The sequence below is a fragment of the Pongo pygmaeus genome, chromosome 1 (assembly GCF_028885625.2).
Source record: "Pongo pygmaeus isolate AG05252 chromosome 1, NHGRI_mPonPyg2-v2.0_pri, whole genome shotgun sequence".
NCBI lineage: Eukaryota > Metazoa > Chordata > Mammalia > Primates > Hominidae > Pongo > Pongo pygmaeus.
Window position 1 is genome coordinate 198,053,907 of NC_072373.2, and position 23,406 is coordinate 198,077,312.

At 48.3% G+C, this 23,406-nt stretch overlaps 1 protein-coding gene across 4 annotated transcripts; it reads left to right on the forward strand.

Moving 5' to 3' along the window:
- The first annotated feature begins 1,152 nt into the window (after positions 1-1,152).
- SYNC (syncoilin, intermediate filament protein) lies at positions 1,153-23,405 on the forward strand. 4 transcript variants are annotated; one of them, XM_054464385.2, is made up of 5 exons: positions 1,173-1,366; positions 7,945-9,142; positions 19,656-19,780; positions 19,949-20,025; positions 22,199-23,405. In XM_054464385.2, the coding sequence occupies exons 1-5, from the start codon at positions 1,314-1,316 to the stop codon at positions 22,207-22,209; spliced, it is 1,464 nt and encodes a 487-aa protein (XP_054320360.1). In that variant the 5' UTR covers positions 1,173-1,313; the 3' UTR covers positions 22,210-23,405. The 4 variants fall into 4 exon arrangements, with proteins under 4 accessions (XP_063522359.1, XP_063522357.1, XP_054320360.1 ...); XM_063666289.1 differs by lacking the exon at positions 22,199-23,405 and having other exon boundaries at positions 1,153-1,366; positions 7,945-9,127; positions 19,949-22,150; XM_063666287.1 differs by lacking the exon at positions 22,199-23,405 and having other exon boundaries at positions 1,169-1,366; positions 19,949-22,150.
- The last annotated feature ends 1 nt before the right edge of the window (position 23,406 follows it).

Consider the following 23,406-nt stretch of genomic DNA (forward strand, 5'->3'; position numbering starts at 1 on the left):
CCACAGGCGGCACACTCAGACGTGAGGATGAATGAACATTCATCAATCTCCAGTCACGCACAAGCACACAGAGTCACACGCGGGACCATACGCATGCCCCCCACACACAGTCAAAACCGCCAGCCCCACAAAGACACTCCACCATGGCACAATCACCACACACATTCACCCTGAGATCACACAATCACACATCCACATGCTCACACACAGACATGTACCCCACAATCACCGCAGAGTCACACAGGGGCACACAAGCCCACACACATTCAACACCACGGCATGCTTCCCCCACCGGCCTCCCAGGCACCCCAGCCCCTGGGGCTTGTTATGGTGCCGGCATTCTTCTGCGATTGAGTCAAAGACCTCCCCAGACAGGGTGGCTAAGTGGAAAAAGGAATCCGAAGGAAGAACGCCTGAAGCCCAGGTCTGGGGAGGGGCCCAGCAGCTTCTCTCTTGGGGAGAAAGACGTCAGTGCTGATTTGACCCTGACACTAGTGGGCTGAGGACGTGGGGGGAGGTACGTCTTGAAGTTGACAGAAGTGGGCTGAGTGGGGTGACAGGTGGAGCAGGGGAGAGACCCCAGGAAGCCTCAAAGGGTGGGGCAGAAAGTGGGGTTAAATATGGACGCAATGTGATAGGCGTAAACTCCTCCGCAGTCCTCCCTAACCCCAGCCACCCAGCCCGCCCCCAGGCTCCAGGCTGTCCCCAAACGCGCGGGGTGTGGCCGTGAACCCTCCTCCCCGGCCGCGCCCTGCCCCGCCTTCACGACAGCTGCCGGGGACAGCCCGGAGTGCCCAGAGGGTGGCTGCGGCCTTTCCCCTCGTGGGTGGGGACCAGAGGGCGCTAAGCGGCGGCGGACACCCCCAAACACTCGCGGGAGAGGGGTGCTGGCTCCCTTTGAGCAGCCCGCCCAACCCTGCCCCCACCCTCCCAGGCTGGACAGGGAAGGTGCTCCCTGGGGCTTCAGACCCCCCTTCTGACTCGCCCTGCAACGGGACCCCACGAAAGGAAGGGTGGAGAGAAGGTTCGGGAAGACCAGGGGGCTGGGAGGTTTGGAAAGGCTGCTCCAGGCCCCCGTTCCCACCCCCGCCCCAGGCTGGTCCGGGAGGGGCAGCCTCTCCCCGCCCCCAGGTCCGCGCGGCCGCTCCCTCCCCCCGCGGCAGGAGCCCCGGCCAAGTGGGCGCGCCCGGCCCTGGCCCGGCCGGGATCCGGTGTCGGCTGCAGCTGGCAGTGCGGCGGGCGCGGGCGCCGGAGCGAGGGGCCCGCGGGCCCGGCTATTAATAACGCGGCCGCCAGCCCGGGGTCGCGCAGCCATGGCCAGCCCGGAGCCCCGGCGCGGCGGGGACGGCGCCGCCCAAGCCGCGAGGTAGGACCGTGCCGGGCCCGCGTCGCCGCCCCCCTGGGGAGGGGGTGCTGCTGGACGGGTTCCCTTTCCCCCCGACCGCGGGCGTCTTTCGCCTGTCTAGGGGTAGTGGTCCAGCCGGGGTGGGGCACTGGAGCCGCCTCGTGAGGGGACATCGGGGAGTCGGGCCGTCCCGGGGTCCTGGCACCTCCGTTTGTCTGTGGCTTTTTATAATACCCCTCCCCCTCCCGGGGCTACATGAAAATTAACCCTTCCAGGCCAGTGGGCATCCACCGCTCAAGTGCCATTTGGCCCATAGCAGCCAAAGACACTTCTCGCTTGCCTTCATTCCTCCCTGCAAATGTCAGTTGGAGACAGAGGCCTCCCCTGCTGAATTGGCTGTGTGGAAGCCACTTGGTGCAAGGCTGGGCATCTGCCAGCTTGAAGTTAAGAGTCTGTCAGGGCTTGTTCTCTCCGGTCTGGCCTGGGTTGGGTGGGGGAAGGGTCCAGGGGCCCTCCCCACTATCCCTGCTGGCAGGGCACAACTGATTAGTGGGGGAAGGGACCTGTGGCTGAGGGGTTTGGGGTGAGGGGTATTTCTGTCCCAGGTCATACTGTGGCTCTGGGACTTCCCAGTGTACCAAGAGGTGAGGGTGCAAATACACACCTCCTGATACCCCTTCACTGTCACACAGGGGCACAAAGCTGAGCGGTCTCACACACACACACTCGCCCATACTGCTGTCCACACCTACAGCTACAGTCAGACAGACGGACTCTTGCCTGCACAATGTCACATGCACTCCCAGCCACATCCCTGGACAGGGTTGGAGAGCTGTGCGGTTCTCTGGGGACAGGGACAGAGTGGCAGAGGCAGGCTGCCCAGGGCCCAAGGAAGCCCGAGGTCAGGGGCCCCAGCTAAGCTGGCTTCCTCTCCTCTGAGCCTCCTGTCATCTGCTTCTTTCCCTCCTCTCTCTGTTTAAAAGAGGCGGCTGTGTGAGGGCAGCACCCAGCAGAGGCCTGGCACCATGGGTGGGGTGGTGGAGGCAACATGATGTGTGCTAACAGCACAGCTTGGAGGTCAGGAGGCCTGGGTTTTACTTCCAGCTTTGCCATTCGACCTTGGGCAGATTTCCTCCTTGGAGTTCATCTGGTTTCTGCCTGTCTGCCCTTACAGAGCCCCACCCTAGGATATAGAGCAGAATGAGAACTCTGCTTGTCCTTAGGAAACTCACTATCAGGGAGACAGACACATGTACTTCTGTAACTGGAGCAATAAGTGTGAAGATGTGCTGCATACAGAGTGCCCTGAGAACACACATGGGGCTGTCTGGGAGATACTTTATGGAAGAGATGAAGTTTGAGCAGGGCTTGAAGGATGAGTCGAAATTTGTTAGGTAGATAGAAGTATATTGTGGGCCGGGCGCGGTGGCTCACGCCTGTAATCCCAGCACTTTGGGACGATGAGGTGTGCGGATCACCTGAGGTCAGGAGTTCAAGACCAGCCCAGCTAACATGGTGAAACCCTGGCTCTACTAAAAATACAAAAATTAGCCAGGCGTGGTGGCATGTGCCTGTAATCCCAGTTACTTGGGAGGCTGAGACAGGAGACTTGCTTGAACCCAGGAGGCAGAGGCTGCAGTGAGCGGAGATCACACCATTGCACTCCAGCCTGGGCAACAAGAGTGAAACTCCAACTCAAAAAAAAAAAAAAAGTATATTGTGACTGCTGCATGCCAGGCTTTTTATATGTGCTGTAGTTACCTCTTTTGGACCTCACGCCTATCCTAGGAGAGTGGTAAATACTGCAGGCCTTCTTCAGCCTCCACCACTTACAACAGTTGTGGAACCTTGTGTGAGTTCTTTACTCTGTGCATTGGCTTCCTCATCTATAAAATGGAGATAACAGATGAAGATTCTTTCTTTCTTTTTTTTTTTTGAAACAGAGTCTCGCTCTTGTTGCTCAGGCTGGAGGGCAATGGCGCAATCTCAGTTCACTGCACCCTCTGTCTCCCAGGTTCAAGCGATCCTCCTGCTTCAGCCTCCCGAGTAGCTGGGATTACAGGCACGCGCCACCATACCCAGCTAATTGTTTGTATTTTTAGTGGAGACGGAGTTTCACCATGTTGGCCAGGCTGGTCTCAAACTCCTGACCTCAGGTGATCCACCCACCTCGGCCTCCCAAAGTGCTGAGATTACAGGCGTGAGCCACCGTGCCCAGCCAATGGATGATGAGGATTCTATAAATGAGTATTCATGTAAAATGCCTAGAATAATCTTGAACACGGTGAAGTCATTCCAAGGTGGGCGGCTTGGCACGAGAATGATGAAAGGGCCGTCTGCTAGGAAAGCAGGGACTGTTGAATGTCAGAGTGGGTTTGGTTGGCTGAGCAGGTGCATCCTTCCTGGCCCTGGCTCTAGGAGCTCTGCCTTCCCAGGTAGTACAGGGTTGTTCTCTAGTTAGGTGGTTTTTGAGAAGCTGCATTTCTCAGCTGGACACTGTGGGCTTAGAGTAGGAGGTGTAAAAAGTTAATGCAAGCTCTAGGATGTCAAGCATTGGGTGGGTTGCAGGAATAATGTGAGAGGAAGCTAAAAAAGGTATGTTTTGGGGCCGGGTGCAGTGGCTCATGCCTGTAATCCCAGCACTTTGGGAGGCAGGCGGATCACGAGGTCAGGAGTTCGAGACCAGCCTGGCCAAGATGGTGAAACCCTGTCTCTGCTAAAAATACAAAAAATTAGCCAGGCATGGTGGTGGGCGCCTGTAGTCCCAGCTACTCTGGAGGCTGAGGCAGAGAACTGCTTGAACCCAGGAGGCGGAGGTTGCAGTGAGCCGAGATTGCACCACTGCACTCCAGCCTGGGCAAGAGAGCCAGACTCTGGCTCAAAAAAAGAAAAAAAAAAAAAGATAAGTTTGGGCCACATTTTTAAGGACCTTGAAACCATGCGTAGCAATTTCGGTATTTATTGGTGAAGTGGAGCAATAGTTCACTCTGTGTTGTAGCAAGTTAACTGTGGTGGTGTAGAGAATAGATTGAGGTGAGGAGAGGAGGAAGTCCTTTTAGAAGACCAGGACAAAAGTGCCAGTGAGACATGATGACTTGTAGTAGGGCCCTGATAGTGGGATGCTGAAGAGGGGGATGGAGACCGTAGTCTTTCTAAGATAGAAAGGTCACTTTTTGGCCGGGCACGGTGACTCGTGCCTGTAATCCCAGCACTTTGGGAGGCCGAGGCTGGTGGATCACGAGGTCAGGAGATTGAGACCATCCTGGCCAACATGGTGAAACCCTGTCTCTACTAAATACACAAAAGTTAGCCGGGCGTGGTGGCAGGCACCTATAGTCCCAGCTACTCAGGAGGCTGAGGCAGGAGAATCACTTGAACCCAGGAGGAGGAGGTTGCAGTGAGCTGAGACCGCACCACTGCACTCCAGCCTGGGCGACAGAGTGAAACTCCATCTCAAAAAAAAAAGAAAAGAAAAGTCACTTCTCAGTGAACTGGCTATACAGGGGAGGGAAAGAACTGTCTGAAGATTTCTTGCCTGTGGCTGGATGTGGTGGCTCATGTCTGTAATCCCAGAACTTTGGGAGGTCTAGGTAGGAGGATTGCTTGAGCTCAGGAGTTTGAGACCAGCCTGAGCAACATAGTGAGACTTCATCTCTACAAAAAGTTAAAAAATTAGCGGGTGTGGTGCTATGTGCCTGTAGTCCTGGCTACCTGGGAGGCTGAGGCAGGAGGATGGCTTGAGCCAGGGAGGTTCAGGCTGTAGTGAGCTATGATCATGCCACAGTACTCAGGCCTGGGCGACAGAGGGAGACTCCATCTCAAAAAAAAAATAAATAAATAAAGACAAAAACAAAAAAACAGAAACAGGAAAGACCAAAGCTATTTGCATTTGAGGGGCAAAGCAGCAAGAGAGCCCTCCCCAGTGGGAACTGACTGAGCTGGCAGGCAATAGGCAGCTGGGTCAAAGAGCTCAGATGTCGGAATGATAGAATCTGACTTCAAGAGCGTTTGACAGGCTAGAAGGGTGGGCCAGTTCTAACAAGATGAACTTTTACAGAAACAAGAAATGTTGCTTACAAGCACTTGGTATGAAAAACTTTTTTTTTTGGATACAGAGTTTGCTTTTGTTGCCCAGGCTGGAGTGCGGTGGCGCAATCTCGGCTCACTGCAAGCTCCACTTCCCAGGTTCACACCATTCTCTTGCCTCAGCCTCCCGAGTAGCTGGGACTACAGGGCGCCCGCCACCACGCCTGGCTAATTTTTTTGTACTTTTAGTAGAGACGGGGTTTCACTGTGTTAGCCAGTATGGTCTCGATCTCCTGACCTCATGATCTGCCTGCCTCAGCCTCCCAAAGTGCTGGGATTACAGGCGTGAGCCACTGTGCCTGGCCTGGTTTTTGTTTTTGTTTTTTTTTGAGATGGAGTCCCGGTCTGTCGCCCAGGCTGTGGTGTGATCTCGGCTCACTGCAACCTCTGCCTCCCAGGTTCAAGCGATTCTCGTGCCTCAGCCTCCCGAGTAGCTGAGATTACAGGCATGCACCATCATGTCCTGCTAAGTTTTGTATTTTTAGTAGAGATGGGGTTTCACCATGTTGGCTAGGCTGATCTCGAACTCCTGAGCTCAGGTGATCCAGCCGTCTTGGCCTCCCAAAGTGCTGGCATTACAGGCGTGAGCCATCTCACCCAGCCCTGGGGCACTGCTTTTGATACCCATCCCAATTTCTAGCTCTTGGGAACTTAAGAATAAAGGTAAGTTAAAAAAAAAATCCTCAAGAGAGTGACAGTCTGAAACTGTCATTTGTGTCACAAGGATATGACACAAATGAAGAGGGCACTGGAAACCTGGACATGTATGGAATAACAAAGATAAGCTGTTTTTTTTTTTTTTTTTTTGACAGGGTCACTGTTGCCCAGGCTGGGGTGCAGAGTGGTGCAATCATGGCTCAGCACAGCCTCAACCTCCCAGGCTCAGGTGATTCTCCCACCACAGCCTCCCAAGTATCTGGGACTACAGGTGTGCACCATCATGCCCAACTAATTTTTTGTATTTTTTTGTAGAGATGGGGTTTTGCCATGTTGCCCATGCTGGCCTTAAACTCCTGGACTCAAGAGGTCTTGGCCTCCCAAAGTGCTGGGATTACAGACATGAGCCACCGCACTTCACCATGGTTATCTTTTTTTTTTTTTGAGACGGAGTTTCGCTGTTGTTGCCCAGGCTGGAGTGCAATGGTGCGATCTGTCTCACTGCAACCTCCGCCTCAGAAGTTCAAGAGATTCTCCTGCCTCAGCCTCCCGAGTATCTGGGATTACAGGCATGCACCACCATGCCCGGCTAATTTTGTATTGTTAGTAGAGACAGGGTTTCTCCATGTTGGTCAGGCTGGTCTTGAACTCCCGACCTCAGGTGATCCGCCTGATTCGGCCTCCCAAAGTGCTGAGATTACAGGTGTGAGCCACCGCGCCTGGCCAACCATGGTTATCTTTAAGTGTTTAGATAACTTACATAGAAAAGAAGGTAGAAATATCTGATCCTAGAAGGAAGAATCAGGTAAATCCAGTGGCTAAAAGTTACAAGGAAGGGCTGGGCGTGGTGGCTCAACGCCTGTAATCCCAACACTTTGGGAGGCTGAAGAGGGCGGATCACTTGAGGTCAGGAGTTTGAGACCAGCCTGGCCAACATGGTAAAACCCCATCTCTACTAAAAATACAAAAATTAGCTGAGTGTGGTGGCACGTGTCTGTAGTCCCAGCTACCTGGGAGGCGGAGGCTGAAATGGCACCACTGCACTCCAGCCTGGGTGACAGAGCAAGACTCCATCTCAAAGAAAAAAAAAAGTTACAAGGAAGGTTTTACCTCAACGTTATAATTTTATTAGAACTGGACTGGGCGCAGTGGCTCACGCCTATAATCCCAGCACTTTGGGAGTCCGAGGCAGGCAGATCATGAGGTCAGGAGTTTGAGAACAGCCTGACTAACATGGTGAAACCCCATCTCCACTAAAAATACAAAAATTAGCCGGGCATGGTGGCGTGTGCCTGTAATCCCAGCTACTCAGGAGGCTGAGGCAGGAGAATCACTTGAACCCAGGAGGCGGAGGTTGCAGTGAGCCAAGATCGCACCACTGCACTCCGGCCTGGCAACAGAGCAAGACTCCATCTCAAAAAAAAAAAAAAAAAAAAAAAAAAAGGCATGGTGGTGCTACTTGGGAGGCTGAGTCAAGAGAATCGCATGAACTGGGGGACAGAGGTTGCAGTGAGCCGAGATCACGCTACTGCACTCCAGCCTGGGCAATAGAGCAGGACTCCATCTCAAAAAATATATATATTTATTATAATTGTGGAACAAACAGTGGTGCCTCAGGTATGTCGAGTCCTTGGAGCTGCATAAGCAGAGACCATATGGTGATGTCGCTGGGATGCTGGCAGGGGATCTACACAGTGGTTGGGTGTAGAGGGGTGGATTGACAGAGTGGAGGGAGCAGACGAGTGGCTGCTGACATCTAAGAACCTGAGGTAGTCTAGGCCCGTGGCTGCTGGCTCCAGAATTGCACCATCCTGGGATTGTGGCTGCCCTTTCACTTTCAATCATTTCTTTTTCAGGAAAACAAGAGCAGAGGCCAATTCTCCTCTTCCAAAGAACTCTGAATCCCTAAATGAGGCAGAAGCCTTGAACCCAGAAGTTACTGTATCTTCAGAGGGGTCCTTAAACCTCGAAGACATCCTCTACCTGGAGGACACAGGTGACCTTGATGAGACACTCTATGTGCAAGAGACTGAGAAGGCAGAGGAGGTCCTGTATATTGAGGAGGCCATGCAGCCAGATGAGGCTCTGCATGTGGAGGAGCCTGGGAATCCAGAGGAGACAGTGTGTGTGGAGGAAACCATGGAGCCAGATCGGATACAGTTTGTGGAGGGGCCCGTGGAGCCAGGAAAGCCCACAAGCCCAGAGCAGGTTGTTTATGAGGGAGAGACAGTTACAAGGGCGGAGAAATGTAACCCTGAGGAGAGCCTTAGAGCTGAGGAGAGCCTCAGAGCCAAGCCGAGCCCCAGCATGGAGGAGAACCTGAGCATAGAGGACCTGGAATTGCTAGAGGGGCGTTTCCAGCAGTGTGTCCAAGCTGTGGCCCAGCTGGAAGAGGAGAGGGATCAGCTCATCCATGAGCTTGTATTGCTCCGGGAACCAGCCCTGCAGGAGGTACAGCAAGTCCATCAAGACATCCTGGCTGCCTACAAGCTCCATGCCCAAGCAGAGCTGGAGAGAGATGGCCTAAGGGAGGAGATCCGGCTGATCAAGCAGAAGCTTTTCAAAGTGACGAAGGAATGTGTGGCCTACCAATACCAGCTGGAGTGCCGCCAGCAGGACGTGGCTCAGTTTGCCGATTTCCGGGAAGTGCTGACTACGAGGGCAACCCAGCTCTCAGAGGAACTGGCCCAGCTCCGGGATGCCTATCAGAAGCAGAAGGAGCAGCTGCGGCAACAACTAGAAGCCCCTCCAAGCCAGAGGGATGGGCACTTTCTCCAGGAAAGCCGGCGACTCTCTGCCCAGTTTGAAAATCTCATGGCAGAGAGCCGCCAGGACCTGGAGGAGGAGTATGAGCCTCAGCTCCTGAGGCTCCTAGAGAGGAAAGAAGCTGGGACCAAAGCTCTGCAGAAAACCCAGGCTGAGATCCAGGAGATGAAGGAGGCTCTGAGACCCCTGCAAGCAGAGGCCCGGCAGCTCCGCCTGCAAAACAGGAACCTGGAGGACCAGATCGCACTTGTGAGGCAAAAACGAGATGAAGAGGTGCAGCAGTACAGGGTAGGCCCATTGGGCATGAAAGGAACTGAGGTCTTTTAACCTGGGGAAAGAGTGGCCAGAGTCCAAGGTCTTTGGGGCTGAAAGATAGTGTCACATGTAGGAAGAAAAATTTGTTCTTTGGGGCCACGCAATTCTTTTCTCCATTCTTCCTTCATTCAGGCCCATGCTAGGGACTAGAAGTTATCTGCACTCTGTTGTTTTTTTTTTTTGAGATGGAGTCTCGCTCTGTCGCCCAGGCTAGAGTGCAGTGATGCGATCTCAGCTCACTACAAGCTCTGCCTCCCGGGTTCACGCCATTCTCCTGCCTCAGCCTCCTGAGTAGCTGGGACTACAGGTGCCTGCCACCATGTCCGGCTGTTTTTTTGTAATTTTAGTAGAGTTGGGGTTTCACTGTGTTAACCAGGATGGTCTGGATCTCCTGACCTCGTGATCCGCCTGCCTTGGCCTCCCAAAGTGCTGGGATTACAGGCGTGAGCCACTGCGCCCGGCCTGCACTCTGTTTTTTTGCGACAGGGTCTTGCTGTCACTTAGGCTGGTGCAGTGGCATGATCACAGCTAACTGCAGCCTCGACCTCTCAGGTTCAAGCGATCCTCCCACCTCAGCCTCTTGAGTAGCTGGGACCACAACTGTGTACCAACATGCCCAGCTAATTTTTTCTTTTTTTGAGACAGGTGCAATCTTGAGGGCTCACTGCACCTCAACCTCCTGGGCTCAAGCGATCCTCCTGCCTTAGCGCCCCCAAGCAGCTGGGACTACAAATGTGTGCCACCATACCTGGCTAATTTTTTGTAGAGACAGGGTTTCACCATGTGGCCCAGGCTGGATTTGAACTCCTCAGCTCAAGCTATCCGCCTGCCTTGGCCTCCCAAAGAGCTAGGATTATAGGTGTGAGCCACCGCGGCCGGCCAATTTTGTATTTTTTGTAGACAGGGTTTTGCCATGTTGCCCAGGCTGGTCTTGAAATCCTGGGCTCAAGTACTTTTAATGGCAAAAGCTGCAATTAATTTTGCACCAACCTTAATAGAATCCTCTAATCTTCACTTTCCTTTTATGTGCATTTGTCTCCATCTCTCTTGCATTCAAGTTATTTCTGATTAAGTGTGAGCCAGTTCTAATCCCTTTTTAGAACAGAGTGGGATATAAATACTAAGTGAATAAACAATTACGTAGTCCCTCCTAGACTGTGAACTTTCAGAAGGTAGGGAATACATTTTACTTATTGTTGTATTACTCTCTGCTACTCAAGGCTCAGAGCACATGTGCTGCTGGGCACTAATGAGAAGACTGTAGTGTGGTGCTCTAAGCAGTACTTTAATCTTTTGAAACACTGATTCCTTTGGATAAACTTAAAAATCTGTGTCCTCCCAGAGATTCTGATATGCCCTTAAGGGAACAAGTTTCCCTGTTAAAATGGCTGCATTCACTTCACTGAAGATTTTGTCAAGCTTTCTGTAGTTTGTATTATGAAAACACTCTGGCTGGGAGCGGTGGCTCATGCCTGTAATCCCAGCACTTTGGTTGGGAGGCTGAGGTGGGTGGATCACAAGGTCAGTAGTTTGAGACAAGCATAGCCAATATGGTGAAACCCCATCTCTACTAAAAAGACAAAAATTAGGGGGGCATGGTGGCACACACCTGTAGTCCCAGCTACTTGGGAGGCTGAGGCATGAGAATCGCTTGAACCCGGGAGGCGGAGGTTGCAGTGAGCTGAGATTGCACCACTGCACTCCAGCCTGGGTGACAGAGTGAGACTCCGTCTCAAAAACAAAAACAAACAAACAAAAATCACTGTGGTTTTTGGGGTCATAATACTGAATGTTTTTTATTTTATTTTTATCTTTATTTATTTATTTATTTATTTTTGAGACGGAGTCTTGCTCTTTCACCCAGGCTGGAGTGCACTGGACCAATCTCGGTTCACTGCAAACTCCACCTCCAGGGTTCAAGCAATTCTCGTTTCAGCCTCCTGAGTTGCTGGGACTACAGGTGCCTGCCACTGCACCCAGCTAATTTTTTGTATTTTAGTAGAGATGGGGTTTCACCATGTCGCCCAGGGTGGTCTCAAACTCCTGAGCTTAGGCAGTCCACCCGCCTCGGCCTCCCAATTATTTTTACAGAGTCTCGCTCTGTCACACAGGCTGGAGTGCAGTGGAATGCAGTGGCACGATCTCAGCTCACTGCAACCTCTGCCTCCTGGGTTCAAGCAATCCTCCTGCCTCAGCCTCCCACGTCACTGGGACTGCAGACCTGTGCCACCATGCCCAGCTAATTTGTGTATTTTAGTAGAGATGGGGTTTCACCATGTTGGTCAGGCTGGTCTCGAATGCCTGACCTCAGGTGATCCACCGGCCTCAGCCTCCCAAACTGTTGGGATTACAGGCGTAAGTCACCACGCCCAGCAGTAATACTGAATGTTTTTAAACTCTTCATATTCCCCTTACCCTATTTTTTAAAAAATTGGTTCACAGTCTAGTGAAAAGTCATTTATTTAGCATCAATACTATCCTTAACAGCCAATACTCAGACAGACATTACATTAATAGGTGTATCTCAGGGAAGAAAGTAATAGGTGATTTATGAGAGGTGCAGGTAAAAGGGCTGTGGGATAGATTATTATTATTATTATTTTTTGAGACGGAGTCTGTCACTCTTGCCCAGGCTGGAGTGCCGTGGCACTCAGCTCACTGCAAGCTCTGCCTCCCAGGTTCACGCCATTCTCCTGCCTCAGCCTCCCGAGTAGCTGGGATTGCAGGCTCCCGCCACCACGCCAGGCTAATTTTTTGCAGTTTTAGTAGAGACGGGGTTTCACTGTGTTAGCCAGGATAGTCTCGATCTCCCGATCTTGTGATCCACCTGCCTCGCCTCTCAAAGTGCTGGGATTACAGACATGAGCCACCGCGCCCTGCCGGGATAGATTTTTTAGGCACTGGTTAAATCAGAGAACTCTTCATGAAAAAAGAGGTGGAATTTGAGCTAGGTATGAAAGTATAGGGAGAATCTAGACCAGTGCTGCCCAACGGAAATATAATGCAAGTCACATAAATAATTATAAATTTTCTAATAGCCACATTAAAATAGGCAAAGATTCAGCTGAGCTAAGCCTGAGGGGAGCAGGGGAGAAAATATATAGGTAAAATTAATTTAAATACATTTTATCTAACTCAACATATTTGAAATATAATTAGTAACTTGGCTGCAGGTGACAAGCTTGAGTTTTGGACTTTATTCAGTAGTCTGCTGCATCATTAAAGGGATTTAATCAGGGAAGTAACATGATTGCCTTGCTACTTTTTTTTCTTTTCTGAGATGGAGTCTCCCTCTGTCACCCATGCTGGAGTGCAGTGGCACGATCTCGCCTTGCTGCAACCTCCACTTCCCAGGTTCAAGCGATTTTCCTGCCTCACCCTCCCAAGTAGCTGGGATTACAGGCGCCTAACACCATGGACCTGGCTAATTTTTTTTTTAGTCGGAGTCTCTTCTATCGTCTAGGCTGGAGTGCAATAGCGTGATCTCGGCTCATTGCAACCTCTACCTCCCGGGTTCAAGCAGTTCTCTTGCCTCAGCCTCCCGAGTAGCTGGGACTACAGGTGCACACTGCCACGCCTGGCAAATTTTTTTTTTTTTTTTTTTTGAGGAGTCTCGCTCTGTCACCCAGGCTGGAGTGCAGTGGCATGATCTGGGCTCACTGCAACCTCTGCCTCCTGGGTTCAAGCGATTTTCCTGCCTCAGCCTCCCAAGTAGCTGGGACTACAGGTGCATGCCACCATAGCTGGCTAATTTTTTGTATTTTTATTAGAGACAGTGTTTCACCATGTTAGCCAGGATGGTCTTGATCTCCTGACCTCATGATCCACCCGCCTTGGCTTCCCAAAGTACTGGGATTATAGGTGTGAGTCACCAAGCCCGGCCAATTTTTTGTATAGTAGGGATGGGGTTTCACCGTATTGCCCAGGCTGGTCTTGAACTCCTGAGCTCAGGCAGTCTGCCTGCCTTGGCCTCTCAAAGTGCTGGGATTACAGGCATGAGTCACCATGACCGGCCCTAATTTTTGTGTTTTTGGTAGAGATGAAGTTTTACCATGTTAGCCAGCTGGTCTCAAACTCCTGACCTCAGGTGATCTGCCTGGCTCGGCCTCCCAAAGTGCTGGGATTACAGGCTTGAGCCACTGCCTGCCTCTCTACTTTTTTTTTTTCCTTTGGAGATGGAGTCTTGCTCTGTCACCCAGGCTAGAGTGCAGTGGCATGATCTTGGCTCACCGAAATCTCCACCTCCTGGGTCAAGCGATTCTCCTGCTTCAGCCTCCTGAGTAGCTGGGATTACAGATGCCCGCCACCAGGCCCCGCTAATTTTTGTATTTTTAGTACAGATGGGGCTTCACCATCTTGGCCAGGTTGGTCTTCAACTCCTGACCTCGTGATCCACCCGTCCCGGCCTCCCAATGTGCTGGGATTACAAGAAGTACTGGTGGCAGGATATAAAGTGGGCTAGAGATGCAGAGCAATGGAGAATAATTAGAAAGCTACTCTAAGGAAGAGGTTAAGATGGTTTCAGATTTGACGATTTGTGTATCTTCCCAAGGATTGTTTTCCAAAGATAATCTTATGACACAAAGTTTTAAAAAGAATATTCAGAAGTCTGTCTATCTAATCTCTATCAAATGAATCTTTCTCTTTCTATTGAGAGGAAGTCTTGGTCTTCCTGCCTCAGCCTCCCGAGTTGCTGAGATTACAGGTGTGAGCCACCTTGTCTGGCCTGAAACACTCTTGGTAGTATAATAGCTTCTCTTGTTGCTATACCATCATTAAAGTAGGAAGCAAGGTCTGAAGGACCTAATTTTTCTTTCTGAAATGGCTTCCTAAACTGTTTGCTAAAGTTCTATTTCATCAACTTACTTTTTTTTTTTTTTTTTTTGTGACGGCGTCTCGCTCTGTTGCTAGGCTGGAGTGCAGTGGCACAATCTTGGCTCACTGCAACCTCCGCCTCCCGGGTTCAAGCGATTCTCCTGCCTCAGCCTCCCGAGTAGCTGGGACTACAGGCTCACGCCACCACGCCCAGCTAATTTTTGTATTTTTAGTAGAGATGGAGTTTCAACATGTTGACCAGGATGGGTTTCGATCTCCTGACCTTGTGATCCGCCCGCCTCGGCTTCCCAAAGTGCTGGGATTACAGGCATGAGCCACCGCGCCCAGCCTATCAGCTTACTTCTTAAGGGTGTCCCTTTAATCCTTAGGCTGCACTCTACTCTTAACGTTGCCTCTATTATCACCTTCATCAATTCATTCAACAGTTTCTAAGTGCCTAATTACCGTGGGCCAGGCAGTGAGCTATGTGCTGGCAATAGCAATTAGAAATAGTATGTGTGGCCGGGCGCAGTGGATCACGAGGTCAGGAGTTCAAGACCAGCCTGGCCAAGATGGTGAAACCCCATCTCTGCTAGAATTACAAAAAAATTAGCCGGGCATGCTGGTAGGCGCCTGTAATCCCAGCTACTCAGGAGGCTGAGGCAGAATAGCTTGAACCTGGGCAGCAGAGGTTGCAGTGAGCTGAGATTGTGCCACTGCACTCCAGCCTGGGTGACAGTGACTCACCTCAAAAAAAAAAAAAAAAAAAAAAAAGCCAGATGCGGTGGCTCACGCCTGTAATCCCAGCACTTTGGGAGGCTGAGGTGGGTGGATCACAAGGTCAAGAGATCGAGACCATCCTGGCCAACATGGTGAAACCCCGTCTCTACTAAAAAATACAAAAATTAGCTGGGCATGGTGGCATGTGCCTGTATTCCCAGTTCTCGGGAGGATGAGGCAGGAGAATTGCTTGAACCTGGGAGGCAGAGGTTGCAGTGAGCTGAGACTGCGCCACTGCGCTCCAGCTTGGCAACAGAGCAAGACTCCATCTCAGAAAAGAAAAAAAAAGAAATAGTGTGTGTGTTGCGGGGTAGGGGTAATGCTCCTACCCTCAAAGAGTTTGTATTCCAGAGGCCGGGCGCGGTGGCCCATGCCTGTGATCCCAGCACTCTGGGAGGCAGAGGCGAGCGGATCATGAGGTCAGGAGATCGAGACCATCCTGGCTAACACGATGAAACCCTGTCTCGCTAAAAATACAAAAAATTAGCCGGGTGTGGTGGTGCATGCCTGTAATCCCAGCTACTCGGGGGCTGAGGCAGAATTGCTTGAACCCGCAAGGTGGAGGTTGAGATCGCGCCACTGCACTCCAGCCTGGGTGACGGAGACTCCGCCTTAAAAAAAAAAAAAGTTTGTACTCCAGAAGGAAGCATAACAGACAAAATGAACATATTTCGTAAAATCTAAGCACTGTTGATTTTAACATGCATCCTGATTGGAGATGTTAAAATGTGACAGTCTTGGAATCAATTAAACATATTTCAATGTTATAAGCACTGTAACAGCTGTAGTGATAAGGCACTGTCCTGATGAAAACAGGCATGACTACCCCAGCCTGGGCAAACGAGGGGACATTTCATAGATCAACAATAGCTAGTATGTACTTGAAGTTCTTTACAGAAAATAATTCCTTTAGTCCTTACATCTCTATGAGTTAGGTATAAGGCATTTGAAAAATAAGAAGACAGAGGTAAGGCAGAGCAGTGATTTGCCCAGGGTTAGGCAGCTTGAGAGTGATGGAGCGAGGATGTAACTCCTGAACAACCTAGCTTGAGTCCATACTCAGGCTCTTCAAGATGCTGGAGCTGAACCTTAAGAATGAATTCATGCCGGGCGCAGTGGCTCACACCTGTAATCCTAGCACTTTGGGAGGCTGAGGCAGGTGGATCACCTGAGGTCAGGAGTTCAAGACCAACCTGACCAATATGGTGAAACCCCGTCTCTACTAAAAATACAAAAATTAGGCCGCCTGTAGTCCCAGCTACTTGGGAGGCTGAGACAGAAGAATCGCTTGAACCCAGGAGCCGGAGGTTGCAATGAGCCAAGATGGTGCCAGTACACTCTAGCCTGAGCGACAGAGCAAGATTCCACCTCAAAAAAAAAAAATAAATAAAATAAAATAAAAAAATAAAATAATAATAATAATAATTATTCACTGGGCAGGTAAGGGAGAGGTCTTCCAGACAGAGGGAACAGCTCATACAAAAGCATGGAAACACAAAAAAGACATGTTTTGGGAAGTGAGCTTAGTGGTGGAATCATAAGGAATGTAACAACTAGATCCAGCTGAAACTAAACTTTTTTTTTTTTTTGAGACGGAGCCTCACTCTGTCTCCAGGCTTGAGTGCAGTGGCGCAATCTTGGCTCACTGTAACCTTTGCCTCCCGGGTTCAAGCAATTCTCCTGCCTCAGCCTCCCGAGCAGTTGGGACTACAGGTGTGTGCCACCATGCCCAACTAATTTTTCTATTTTTAGTAGAGATGGGGTTTCACCACGTTGGCCGGGATGGTTTTGATCTCATGACCTCGTCATCCGCTTTGGCCTCCCAATGTGTTGGGATTACAGGCATGAACCACCGTGCCTGGCCTACTAAACACTTTTATGTATTTTTTTTTTTTGAGATGAAGTCTCGCTCTTGTCCCCCAGGCTGGAGTGCAATGGCGCGATCTCGGCTCATTGCAACCTCCGCCTCCCAGGTTCAAGTGATTCTCCTGCCTCAGCCTCCTGAGTAGCTGGGATTACAGGCACCTGCCACCACGCCCGGCTAATTTTTTGTATTTTTAGTAGACGCTGGGTTTCACCATGTTGGCCAGGCTGGTCTCGAACTCCTGACCTCAGATGATCCGCCCGCCTCGACCTCCCAAAATGCTGGGATTACAGGCATGAGCCACTGTGCCTGGCCAGTTTTATGTATTCTTTAGACCAGTGGTTTCCAAAACTGAAGTCTTCTCTAAAGCTGTGGACCTTCTCCCCCAGAGAATTTTACATAGAATGCAATACATGAAGCAGGTAAAAGTGGAGTTATTCTCTAACTGAAAAGTACCAAGGGCACTCCAATTTGGCCAGCTTTTGGGGTTGCACAGAAAAGTTTGAGAACCAATAAAAAGCCTATTACCTTGAGTATGAGCTCTAAGCCAATGGCAAATCCTGGCTCTATCACTAAGTTGGAAACTTTGGACAAATTACTTAAGCTCTGTGGCTCAGCACCCTCACATGAAACATGAGATTAATACTCCTCCCATATCCATAGGGTTGCAAGGAATGAACTAGTAAGCCACTTTCCCACAATTCCATGACTATACATTGATTAGACCTCTTCTTCCCCTTTAACTCTTTACTCATCCTTTAAACCCATTTCCCTTCTTCCTGAAGTTTCCCGATATCCTTAATGTGCGACAGATAACCCTCCTGTTTCCACAGCACCTGTTACTTTATAATACTATTGCTGTAGCAGTTCCCCTTTTCCTGAGTTGGGGAATGTATCCTTTCTTTGTCTTTGGCTTATGTAGAAAATTAAAATTGGCAATGCTGTCAATGCAAGTGCTGGGGCAACTGTAGACAGACATGTACTGGCCCTTGAGAAACTAGTATGTAGGTAGAAGGCAGCAGAAAACAAGGGACCGGCTGTCTAGGTGAAAAAAGTGGCAGGAACACAGGCACACAGATCTGAGTTGGTCACGCTAGAGTAGTGCTGTCTATCACTGCAAGCCACAGATGTCATTTTAAATGTTCTGGTAGCTCTATTAAAAAAAGAAACAGATGAAATTAACTTTAATGCATTTTATTTAACCCAACACATATATTTCAACATGTAATCAGTATCAAATATTTTTGACGTATTTTACATTCTTTTTGTGTGCTGTCTTAGAAATCTGATGTGTATTTTACACTTACATTACATCTCAATTGAGACTAGTCATATTTCAAATGAGTCCTATGTGACTAGTGGCTTCGGTACTAGTAGTCCAGGGCTAGAGGAAAATGTTCATATGGAAGAGTAACGGAGGTTCAAGTTGGAGGTAGGGGTCAAACTAGAGGGGGTCTGAATGCCACTAAAGAAAGTGGAAAACCTTTGAAGGATTTTGAGTTGATTGTAAAGTTAATCTAGTAGTTAACACAGGATTAAGAGAGACCCTCCTTAATGCCACTGTAGCAATCCTTCCTTCATTTCATTGAGGCTGTTCCACTCTGTCACAGCTTATCACTGGTGGTGCAGACTGCTTTTCCAAGCATGTACTTTTGTACCTTACCAACAGGTCTGGTAGGTAGTGAGGACTGAGCAATCAGGACAGCAGTATGCAGATGCTTCCCTCTTCAGATGACACACTCTTAGGCATGGCTGGGCACTAAAAAGGGTCCTTTGACAATGTTGGTGAAAGCTGAGACTCAGCCAGAGTGTCAAACAGTGAGGATGTGCCACAGGTACAATGTCAAGTATGACTCAGAGGACAAATTATCTAGATCCTTCTAATAATATCATGTACCCCAACAACTGGATTCCTTAGTATTCTTCAAAATCTGAGGTAAAATCACTCTCCCTTTAAAAGATACCAACTTCACCCCTTCCTCTCTTCCCAACTCCCTCCTGCTTCCTTAAGGATCCATGCCAGCTAGCAGGTAAACCAGAGACTGACTTGCTGACACCTTCCTTACCTAATTATTCCTCAGGTATACATCCTAGGCAGGGAAAATTTACAGAATGCATCCCAGCCTGATTTTGGAAGAATGAGAAAGTTATCTGAGGGCTCCCAAGGGCATCCTGTGCATACCATCTTTATCTTCCAACTTAGAACAACTCAACAAATTCAGTCTTTTTGTGTAATGAAAAAAGGATAAGCTGGGCACAGTGGCTCACACCTGTAATCCCAGCACTTTGGGAGACTGAGGCGGGAGGACTGCTTGAGCCCAGGAACAAGACCAGCCTGGGCAACATAGCGAGACCCTGTCTCTATACAAAAATAAATAAGAAGAAAAAACGATGCAGGAAATTAACAACTAGGATAGCCAACACCCTCACTAAAGCATCAATTTCCACATGATGGTAAGGTAAGTACCAGGTAGAAATATCTCTGACTTTAAGGAGCTTTGGACACAAAAACTTTTTCCTTAAACAAGCCATTTATTTTCTAAACATGGACTTCCACTAGTTGTGTAACTCTCCTAGAATTCTAGCCAATATTTAATAATTGTTGCCACACTTTTGTATTTCAACTTAAATAGTATTTTATATTATTAAAAACTACCAATTATCTTAACAAACCTGCACATGGAGGGAGAGGTATATGAAACTCAGCTCACTAACTAGACCAAAATCCTCCTCAATGACACTAAGGTTGTAATACTAAGAAGTCCCAATCACCCTCTCAGTATTCTATCAAGTAAGCTGTGGTTAACAGACAAGATACCTTTTAGGTCATCATTTTCAAAAGCATTGTCACTTTTTTACCAAGACACAACCTCTTTGAACCTGTTTCGTAACCTATCATATAAATACCAGCCTCAATACTGCTATGAAGATTAAACAATGAACAAAAAAGTGTTTTATAAATAAGAGTGGACAATGTGAGTTTTTATTGTTTGGCTCATTAGAAATGTTCTTGGCCATCTCATGCAGGAACAGCTGGAGGAAATGGAAGAACGCCAGAGGCAGTTAAGAAATGGGGTGCAACTCCAGCAACAGAAGAACAAAGAGATGGAGCAGCTAAGGCTCAGTCTTGCTGAAGAGCTCTCTACTTATAAGTCAGTTTCTGCTGCTACACAAATCTCATCTAATACTGGCTGAGGGGATGGTGGGAGGGCTTAGGGAAAATTTTACCTTAGAGTCAAAAACAAAAATAGGATTTGGGAAATGATTTTCAAATTGTGCTTATCCACAAACACATGGAAAATGGCTCTCTTTTTTTAAAGGGCTATGCTACCCAAGAGCCTGGAACAGGCTGATGCTCCCACTTCTCAGGCAGGTGGAATGGAGACACAGTCTGAAGGTGATCTTTGTGAAGAGAAGAGTGGTGTTTGCATTGTTACTGCTTTCCTAACAATACTAATTAATGCCTTAAAAACAACAGGCCGGACGGGGTGGCTCACGCCTGTAATCCTAGCACTTTGGGAGGCAGAGGAGGGTGGATCACCTGCAGTCAGGAGTTCGAGACCAGCCTGGCCAACATGGCGAAACCCCGTCTCCACTAAAAATAAAAAAATTAGCCGGGCATAGTGGCGGGCACTTATAATCCCAGCTACTCAGGAGGCCAAGACAGGAGAATCGCTTGAACCAGGAGGCAGAGGTTGCAGTGAGTCAAGATCACAGTACTGCACTCCAGCTTGTACAACAGAGTGAGACTGCCTCAAAACAAAACAAAACAAAAACCCAAAAAACAAAAACAACAAAAAACCCTTAAGTGTGTGCCTAATGACAAGGGGATAACCCAAACCTCCAAAATGCCTGGGTCAGGCATTCAGAGTTCATTTGGAATGTTTCAGTTTCTAGTAGGACTCAAAATATGCCCTGATTATCACCACGAATTCTGTGGCATCTAGGCTTTGGGCATCTTGTTTCCTCACCCTACCCTACCCACCTGCTATTCTCAGTTTTCCTTAGAATAGCAGAGAAAGCAGTTCTGCTATCAAAAATAATAAACTTATCTATCCATTAATGTCCTTATATAATATTCAAAGGCTGTGGTTTTGGGTGGAAGCAGAGATGTTCATGTTACACAGACTTACTCTTTTTTTTTTTTTTTTGAGACAGAGTCTTGCTCTGTTGCCAGGCTGGAGTGCAGTGGCACGACCTCTGCCTCCCAGGTTCAAGCGATTCCCCTGCCTCAGCCTCCCAAGTAGCTAGGATTATAGGCACACACCACCACGCCTGGCTAATTTTTTGTATTTTAGTAGAGACAGGGTTTCAGCATGTTGGCCAAGATGGTCTTGATCTCCTGACCTTGTGATCCACTTGCCTCGGCCTCCCAAAGTGCTGGGATTACAGGTGTGAGCCACCGTGCTTGGCCTACACAGACTTAACTTTTAGACACTGACAAAACTGAAGGCATCTTTCTGACCAATCACCTATTCAGGATCCCTCCCCCAATGTTTTACCAGTATATTCTGATAAAAGTTCTAGAGTCCGTGAAAGAAACCAAGGATAAAAGAAAGTCCGTGTCAAGTTGTACATTATACAGATGCCTATAAATTTTATTCATTTCCTAAACTTACATCAAATTCACAACTTTCTTTTTTTTTTGAGACAGAGTCTCGCACTGCCACCCAGCCTGGAGTGCAGTGGCACGGTCTCGGTTCACTGCAACCTCCACCTCCTGGGTTCAAGTGATTCTCCTGCCTCAGCCTCCTGAGTAGCTGGGACTACAGGAGCATGCCACCACGGCCAGCTAGTTTTTGTATTTTTAGTAGAGACGGGGTTTCACCATCTTGGCCAGGCTGGTCTTGAACTCCTGACCTTGTGATCCACATGCCTCAGCCTCTCAAAGTGCTGGGATTATAGGCATGAACCACCACACCTGGCCCACAAGTAACTATTGTTGCTTTTTCTAATTTTCTAGGATTTTATTATTTTTTTAAAAATTTCTTTTTAGTAGAGATGGGGGGTCTTGCTATGTTGCCCAGGCTGGAGTGGTGGCACGATCTTGGCGCACTGCAACTCTGCCTCCTGGGTTCAAACAATACTCCTGCCTCAGCCTGCTAAGTAGCTGGGATTACAGGCATAAGCCACCACACCCAGCCTTGAGGATTTTCTTATATTGTGTTTGAATCCACATGACTGATAATATGCTTAATGTTTGAGAAATTATAACCTTGCAATTGAGGTTAATGATCTACTAACTACCTTTGTGTGGATCAGATTAAAAGTACAATCTGGAAAAGACAACGACTAATCCAAAGAAATGAAACTACAGAATCAGGCATTGTAATTATACCTGTGAGAAGTTAACCTAGCAGAGAAAACGTTTAACTATCCCTCCCATCACCATCACATAGGTTACCATTCATTCTATTTGACAAACAGGAGGCATCCAAATATTTGCTAGGGGAAAGTCATCCCTGATCATCCATAAATCACACTGTAACAATCTCTTCTCAACAACGCCTGCAATAACTAAACCTCAGAAGTTCATTGTTATAAACTTTCTTTTTCTTTCAACTTTACAGGGGCTGTTTAGAAATATATAGCCAAATCTGTAACCCAGAAACAGCAAAAAACATCTTAGCAAAGGATCACTAAGCACCCTTTGGACGTACTCTTCCAAACAGACAAGAGTACCAAAAACTTGGCAAGCAATTCATCCTGTGGAAGTTGCAAATACTGGCTGACCTGCTTAAAAAGATTCTAGAGTTGGCCGGAGGCAGAACATGTCAACTCTTTGCTGGATTCTATTTCATCTGCTGTTGATACTGATCTCAATGCATCAAGGAAAGGAAAGATGAGCCTCCTGTCTTCCAGCAGCAACCCTCACATATGCACTGAGTAAAGGATGAATGTATGGACACACCTGGGAGTATTTTAAAGAATGTATCTTGCCTTGTGTTGACCCAAACCAAAAACATTTTTGAGGGGCACATGTGGGGTCAAAAAGATAGCCAATTTCCATTACATGGGTTTACAATTTCCATTCTTTTGTGCCATGAGTGGTAGAATTTAAATGAATACTTTTACAAAGTTTACTTTTTGTTCAAGGATATGCTGACCCATATAGTTTACTCTTAAAATTGTGTCAAGGTAATTCTCACTACACTCTAAAACAACTAGACTTGAAAAGAAACCAGTTGAGATTTGAATCTAATGGTTAACGCTATTCAGATTTTCCCAAAGATCTTACCTCATCAAAGTAGTTTTGGGTCAGAATGATCTACTCAGTTAAAAAACAACAACAACAAAAAAAACTAAGCAATTGGGAAAAAACAGGAATTTTATCTGGTTATTGCATCTGGTGATAGAGGCCTTCAAAGCCTATTACTTCTAACCTAAGTAAAGGCCCCAGTGAAAAACATACTGGGGAGATAAAACCTCTCTGAGAAAAGGTTCAAGCACCTTTTCCAAATTTAAATTTTGCCTTAAATTCTCTCTACCACACTGCCTTTGACACTCTTGGAAGTCCATGTAGTTCTCTAGAGATAGACTTCAAAGAAACGTTACCTTATCAAAGACTAATCTGTGCCACCTCTGATTCAGTGTTTTATGTCTTTCACTTTCCCTGGAAGGAGTAAAGCTCTTTTCTACAGCTCTGGGACTATTATATTTAATTCTGCTCGATAGTCAAAGACCATGGACAACAACTGTCATCTGAAGGACTCTTCTAGAAGCCAGAGACTGGTGTTTGATGGATGTTTTATACTAAATAAAACCCATCAGCATGGGG